The sequence below is a fragment of the Phaethon lepturus genome, unplaced genomic scaffold (assembly GCF_000687285.1).
Source record: "Phaethon lepturus isolate BGI_N335 unplaced genomic scaffold, ASM68728v1 scaffold15854, whole genome shotgun sequence".
NCBI classification, from domain to species: domain Eukaryota; kingdom Metazoa; phylum Chordata; class Aves; order Phaethontiformes; family Phaethontidae; genus Phaethon; species Phaethon lepturus.
In genome coordinates this window covers 67,083-75,130 of record NW_010534115.1, presented here as the reverse complement: position 1 = coordinate 75,130, position 8,048 = coordinate 67,083, and the positions used below count along the sequence as shown (strand labels likewise).

The following is an 8,048-nucleotide window of genomic DNA, read 5'->3' as shown; positions in this document are numbered from 1 at the left end:
TTAGATGGCATATTAAGTTCTCCTATCTAGAAAGGAGCCATAGATACATTGCAAGTTATCAATACGTGCCATAGGCAGTGTCTTTCAGTGGGCCTTGTCAATTGCTGAAAACAAGACCATCTATTTTGTCTCACTTTACAGGCTCTCATTCAATCAACATAAGCATACATATGTGTCACACCTGCAACAGCTCCAATTCCTGCAGAAACGCAGGCAAACATCACTTTGACACACCTTCAGTAGAGTTTCATTACCAACTATGCTATACACCTCCTTGCAGTGTGCCTTTACGTGGAACAACTGAAAATTTGATGTGGTCCTGGGCAGCCCTGTCTAGGTGACCCTGCTTTGAGAATGAGTTTGGACTACATGATATCCATAGGTGCCAGCCAACCTCAGCTGTTCTGTGATTCTGTGAAAACAAAAAAATCCCAGTGGTTCTAGCACTTCATCAATATGCTGTACAACACAACAACACAGCATTTTCCAAACTCTGACCCATGGAGAAATGTTGCCCTGACATTTTTAAGGTTGGCTAAATGCCTGCAGTGAGGGTTTGTGCATAAACTCCTTTCTGAATTGCTCCTTACTTTTCCTTCTCTGCTTATGCTTTTATTTTATTTGTATTTGCAAGCAACAGCAAAAGCTTTTCCATTTCTGGAGCCTTACTTTTGGAAACAATGAATTTAATTTTGATCTATTTCAGTCCAAAAGGAAGTGTCTGGTTTTGTTATGCTGCTAATTTTCTGAACCTCTGTCTCACCTCATCTGTCTCACTTAGATCCAGAGCACACTCTGGATCTAACACACTCAATACCTCCACAAACACCTACTTAAAGATTAAAAAAACCCAAACAATTCACTTTTATATAGATCACTGTTCCCTTCACATGCATCCAAGTGACTGCTATGAGTACCATGCTGTTACTGACCAATGAAAACAGATGGAATAAAATTACAGATCCAATATATAGTACAGGAAGAAACAGAAGACAAATGAACTTCTATTTTCAAATGGCAGTATTTCCCACCTTGTATTTTTCCACACAAAATACATTGTACTTTTCTGTTTCTACTGAGTCTACTGAGCATCTCACAAATACTGCAGCAGATGGAATGGGTCTATGAACAGAGGCAAGAGTTCATCCCTTTAAATTGTCTGTGTTCAACCATGGACCTTAATCCCAGGGGAAACCCACCACAACAACTGTGGGAAAGGCTCAGTGAAGGGAGGAAGAAAATTTCCTAGAGCTTTCCCCCAGACCCCACACTTACCAAAGGCTCTAGTTCTTTGCGGTCTATGAGGTTGAGCTCTGTCACAAAGTAATAAAAATGCTTGTAACAGGTATTGACGTGGGCCTCAGCCCCCATAAGGATGATGCGGTCAAAGTGATGGATGTAGACGTGAACAAACACCCGAAAAAGCCGGCAAAGTATCTTCTTGCAGATCTGAAGGAAGTTCTTTGGAAATGGAACACCTGTGAACAGAGAAGGCAGGGCTGTCATCACCATTCTGTCATCTTCCTAAGGCCACAGCTTTGGAGCAAAGTGTGAGTTTGTAACTACAAACTAGGTTATGACTTCTTAGGCCTCCTTTCCAATCCAGACAATCACTTAATGCATTATTTATCTGGCTGCTAGCACCAAAGATTACCAAATACTTAAGTAACTTTAATGGATCAAGACTGACAGACATTGGTCCTTTTTCCCTGAATAATTTAATGAAGATCCAGTATTGTAACATTCTGAAATGTGATTTTCACTGCAGTGCACACTGTCCCATTAATATCAATGGCTTTACACCCTGAGATGGCTGTTCCCCATATTGATACATACAGAGCTTGTCCTAGAAGTGATAGACACTCTCCTGCTCATTTTATTGAACTGTGGCATTTCAGGGATCAAATTTAATATGAAATTTTAAATAATTGACTGAAGGACAGACCCTTTTGCTTCCACCTTCCTCCCAGTTATGTCTACCAATCTGATTGCTCTTTTAATAGAAAAACTCTTGAAGAGACACAGGAACAGCTCTTCCAAAATACCTTAGAAGTTACACCCCTTTGCACCTGGACACTCCAAAGCAGCAAGAAAATCAGCATTTGCAAGTAAACAGCCAGGCATTCACAATATGGCATCAATAATTCCTTTAACATCACCCTTCACTAAAGACTGATCTTGCATGGTATTGGGGCTCAGCTGCCCCAAAATGCTGAAGGGTTCATCTCCTTCTATGATTGTGCCTTAGACATGATGACTTTAGTGCCATGCTCGAAACTCTACTGCTACTTTGCTTTGTTGAACATCCTTGTGATCTTTTAGTTATAGTTCATGTTTTAGCCAGATTTGAACTACATAACTGTAGTTATTGCTTCTTTAAAAAAAAAACCTCACAGCCAACCAGTCCCATATTCCCGAAAAGCACAGCTCATGCTCTCAACAAGAAAAATATTTATTATTTGCAGAAAGAAGATGGAGATACTAAATTAACACTGTTGCAAACTTTCAAAGTTTTCAAATTTTAGTCTCCGGTTAAATACTGCTCAGCAGTCATAAGAGTGGTCAATTAATGGACAAATTACCCAGTTTCACTGAGGGCGACATGAGAAGGTACAGTGAGAGTTTCCATAGTGAAAACAGATTTTTGATTACAGATTACATAAATTATCAACCGTGAATGTAGCTAGTCTGAGGGGTCCCATTAACAGAAACATGCATCTTATTTTGGACTCCCTGGCTGAGGAGGTACCAGGGTATATACATTGTGGATATGAACACCACTGTGTCTGTTAGCATAGGAGTGGGGAAGCACTCAGTGTCATCAAAGCACAACTACTTTATCTCCTTAAGAAATGTTTGCTTTTGGTTGTCACATCTGTTCATCTCAATGCTAAAGCTAACATTGAAGGTCACGGAGGAGGAAGCCTAAATGCTCAAGCCACGAACTGACACATTGCTAAGCTACGGAAATGATAATACGTACAAATGTCTTGGCAATATTTGAATCAAAACTCCACAGAATTAGCCAAACACCTGGATCATAATAAATGATTGTTGCTAATTCCAAGGGCAAAATAAATATATCAAAAAACATAACAGAAACCCCAGTTAGTTTCTTATTAACTAGGGGGATCACATTTCAGTCAACAGAGCATGGCTAAATTCAGGAATGATTACAGCAGCAGCCTGCTTTACATTTTCGTAAAAGCTACCCAAACCAGAATTTTAAAAATATACCCAAGAAAATGTTAAGTCTTAAAAAAGAGGGAAGGGGAATAGCTGGCACTTGTCACTGCAAGCTGGTTCATTGAACTGAGAGACAAATTCTTGAAGGCACTATATTTTCTGATCCAGAACAGGCATGTCCCAAAATGGAGAATAATTAGTTTAATTTTCCACGGGCTGATACATGACTGTTACTGAAGAATGTTACTGTAATGAAGAAATTCGTGCTTCTGTATTAAATGACTAAAACAAGCTGAACAAACCCAGCTGACAAATCCTTCTCTTCAGCCCATGTTCCAACTTAACAGTTACAGGCAGGCAGTGCAAAGGCCATAGAGTGCTGTTTCTGCTGCGAGCAAGGATGTTCATCTGACAGCTTTCTACATGTGTTAGGCAGTCAATTTGAAGACACATAAATAACACACAGAAAAAAAATAGCTGGTGAGAAGAGCCTAGGGTGTGTAATAAACTTGCAGTGTTCCCACTGCTCCTCACATGCCTTAAGTTTTCAGACAGGCTGTGTAGTTTCACTTGCTGTTGCGCAAGTTCTCCAATTTTGCAAAGCTATCTCTGTTTCATTTACTCTTAAATAAACAGTGAAACATTGCCGCTATCACAGATTTATCACCTGGGTATGGCGGAATACATAATGGCTCTCTGACCTCTTCCCTTCCTGCAAAACTGGTTTATCAGCTGACATGGTGTCCCAAACAGTTAAAAAGTGCCTCCTTGTACCCCTGAAAGCAATAGCTAACTGTGCAGTGAGCTAGACTCCTCGGCCTTGGAGAGCCTGCCAGCCAGCCCGTCCCTGGAGCATAGAGGAGGCTTGAGGTCTGGTCAGCCTCAAGGTATGGATGAGCATATGGAGGTGGCTGCAGCACTAGTTTAAACATACGCTCTGCTGCTCTTTGTGTTCAAAATTAGACAAAAGGATGGTAGAAATGGAGTCTTGGAAAAAAAAAATCTAATACAACAGAACAGAGTCTGATCTCAAGTAGAATGATTCCAAAGTAATGCCATCAAAATTTAAAGAATCAGAGTGAAATGATTATAGATTTATACCCCAAGGTCAGAATTTGGCCTAATGTTTTGTTCCCACCGCAATTGCTATCATTATAAATAAATCAACCACAGAACATAATCATTACAAGCGGCTCTTAGGAATGGACTAGCTTAGATTTAGATCCTTGGCTTGTTAAGGAGTCTGTTCTCTGTCCTTCAGCTCAGCCACAGTAGCCTTTGCTACTCCAAGGAACTCATTTAACATGGAGTCCTGGTTTAATAATTCCTTTACTGGAACTTTGTAACTAAAAATTCAGAAAAGCTGCACCCATATACCCTGGTGACAGATGCAGCACAGCCGCAGAGGGGAACAATCACGTCGCTTCCCCTGCGCTTCAACCTCCACATGTTCGCTTGAACTTTTTGCTTCTGTTGACTTGCTAGAAAAGGCTACTCCCAGCATGAGCAGGACTCTCTGCAACTTCCAAAACTCAACTTGCCCAATACATTTATCAAGTTCTTTTCCATCAGAAAATGGAGGGATTTCCTGTCTTCTTTTTTAAAACAGCCTTATACCTACATCTCTATGTCTTAATTTGCTGTCAGGTGATTTGCTCCTGTGCTGGAGTGAGCATCCAGATCTAATCTATCCACCACCAAATGCACATATAGCACAGTGCTAACAAAGTGAGTCACGCCACTGATCTGTTGTCTTATTTCTTTGAGTATTCCACATAGATGACAACTGCAGACAGTGTCATGGCCCTCCTCTCATGACACTCACTCCCCAAAAGCAGTATTATGCTTGCTATCTGCTGAAAAGGTCTGTCACAATAACATGGAAAAATATGCTGACCATCTTGTGCAGTGATTGCTGGTAAGTTAATGGTCTGTTGCTTTAAAACACAGATGTTTTAATGCCATGATGAAGGTCCTAATTTAAAACCTGCTGATACAAAACCTGTTCTTTGTGAGATGCAAAAAAGTGGTGGGAAAAGACAGAAACACTGAAAGATAAAGAAACTAATTAGGTGGGGATAAAGGAGGGCAACTAAAGGTACGAGATGAATGCAACATGCAAAAAAGTCTGTCTCATTTGATATATGACAATCTTGAACCTTCTTATTTCCATGTGTATCAGCAGGTCAGCTGCACAGGTTAGAGAGGAAACAGACGAAAAATCATGACACAGTTTGTCTTTGTTGCCTGATTCATTATCTCTAGGGAAGAGCTAGAAAGTATATGGTCCCAGAAAGTCAATGCTGAGGAATCAGAGAGAACAACCCTGACATTTTTGCCTGTAATGTTACATGCAGTTCTCAACTGTCTCACACTCCCGACTGTAACATGCAATGAAAATGACTTCCCAGTTAAATCTTCTGTAATGCTAGACACACAAACATTTTTGACCTTCTGTATCTGTGTGGTTTGAAGTCTTGCTTTACTCAAGAAAAGTTGGTAAGCCCTTTGGCAATTGTGCACAGAAAGTGCACTGCACATTTGAAAATCCTTTTGCAGGCCACAGTCGTAATTAATTCTTTTTTAAAAATACACATGGGGAAAAAAGAGAGACTCCCTTCTCCATTGACAAAAGTATTGATACTATAATATTGCAAACACAGCTTAAAAACATACAAACCTGGGAAAGCAAGACTTTTTTTCATTTTTATAATAAGGAGCAAGAAAAAGTAAGTGTTAGCAGAAAGAGACAATTTGGAGACGGCACCTGAACCAAACCCTTCCTCCCTTCCTCCCCTCCTCCCTCTGTGTTTTCCTTCTCTTATCCCTGCCCCAAGTACAAAAATTTGCAAAAGATACCCTCAGCTATTGCTGGAAGCTTCGCTGCAGAAACACCTATCCTGATCCAATCAGATGTTTAACATTATCTCCCTGTGTTAGTTAAGGCAGTGTCTGTCTCAAGGGCCAATGAAAACAATGTCAGTTTTGCTGGACTTTGTTCCTCACATAAGCAGACCAGACAGCTGCAAAATATTAGAGATAAACTAGATTACCATGTACCTACATCCTCCTGATACTGCCCTCCTTTCTGCTCTCATATCAGAGCGAGCAGAAGAAAGGAAAAGACTTTGAAGATTATTATGTCTTTCTGAGCAAAAGTGGTGTCCTTTTTTCTCTTTAAGCGGGACTGCCCCTATCAGTGTTACTCTTGAGTGAATAATCAGCAGGCAGGCCCACCGTCAGATCTTCAACAAAGGCACTCGCGCTGTCCTGGAGAGAAGACTAAATGGAACAGGGTACAAATCACAAAACTATTTGAGGCTTTGCACTACTTGAACATCCACAACAGCTCTCCCTGCTGCTGTGTATCAAGAAATGGGCAGTGTCACTAAATTTTGCCATGTAGTTAACAACTTCACATGAAGAGGTGTCTTATAATGCAAATACTGCAAAACATGTAGGTATGCAAAGCATCTGAATTGACTCTCCCTGAAATCAGAGGCCAGAGGGACCTAAATCCTTGTGCTACACCAGACATATTCCTTGGATTTTAAACAAATTTACAATGGCTGTTCCTGACTGCAATCTGACCTCCTCCCTGGTACTACTTCTGCTTCTGCTGCTGCAGAGGAACAGAAGAGAAACACTGCAATGCCAAACAGCAGAACACTTGCTGCCTGTACCAAACACGGGTAGTTTTACCCCAGACAACAATCAGGGTAATAAACCCATTAGAACAGATCTGTAGGTCTTCAAGGTAATGAGAGCACTGAATGCCATAAAAAGCTGCAGAGCCATGGCTGTGTGACAGTGTAACTCATCAAATATGTTTGTCTGCTCTGGAAGATCCATCTTCACCATAGTAACAAAATGAGATTTGCATTGCATTTGAACAACTTTATACAGCATTTATATATATATAGTCTAAAAGAGGCTTGGAGATCTCCTGGCATACTTTAGACCTCTCCTTGCCTTAGTAGAGACTATAGTACAGGTGAACAAAATGCAGTCTCTTCTGGGACAGAAAATATAGCAGCCATTTGTCAGTATAACAGCTTAGGACAGGAAAACAGAGTTTATAAACCCAATGAGTGAACATAAGGAAAAAGTATATATGAATGCTAGAGCCTGGCGAAGATATCAATGGAAAAACTCTCCTCCCCACCTGGCAAAGGTTTGTTAGTAGCTTTGTTGCTACAATACTTTTGGGTAATGACATGGTTTCGGCTTTTCATGCTACATGCACACTGGCCAGCTGGACTTCTATTTTTGCTATTAACTTCTGATATCTTCAGGAAACAAACATTCTGGTTCCCCATTAACTTCACAGGGACACTGGAAGAAACATGCTGTTCTAAGGGCCCCTTTCGGGCTTCCTGATGCAGCAAGAAACATTATTATCAGAAAACATTATTATATGAAACATTATTATCAGAAGCAGCAAGCAGCGTGGCCTTGGAGATGCACTCAGAATCAGACAAAACAGCCTTCTGTCCCCAAGACACAAATGTTCCAGCAGGTAGCTGAAAAACAGAGGCCTTACATCGGCCAAAACTTATCGCATAACATTAACAAGTAACTGTAGTTGAAAAGTTAGTATCACGAAAGAAACGTTAGTTCTTCAGATGATTACTATGCTAAGTTTCTTCTCAGTGGGCCATTAGAAGAAACACTCAGGCAGTTCTAACACCTCGTATCACAGCACTTGCGTCCTCTAATGCAAGTAATTTTCTGGCTCTTTGATATCTATGCTGATTTAGGAATCTTGTATGTGTATGGGAATATCCTCAATGCATATTGATAGCTCCTTGGAGAGGTGATTTAGAAGTTTCAAATAAGTTATTTTTCCCACCAGTAAAATG

At 40.5% G+C, this 8,048-nt stretch overlaps 1 protein-coding gene across 1 annotated transcript in view; it reads right to left on the bottom strand.

The window, feature by feature from the left end:
* Positions 1-763: 763 nt before the first annotated feature.
* Positions 764-8,048, bottom strand: part of MOB3B (MOB kinase activator 3B) — a gene marked incomplete at its 3' end in the record, with an annotated part of 33,605 nt that continues 26,320 nt past the window's right edge. Inside the window, exons 2-3 of the mRNA XM_010285439.1 lie at positions 1,276-1,478; positions 764-829 (exon numbers count right to left, since the gene is read on the bottom strand). Of these exons, the coding sequence (XP_010283741.1) occupies positions 764-829; positions 1,276-1,478 (269 nt within the window). The remainder of the gene's footprint in view (positions 830-1,275; positions 1,479-8,048) is intronic.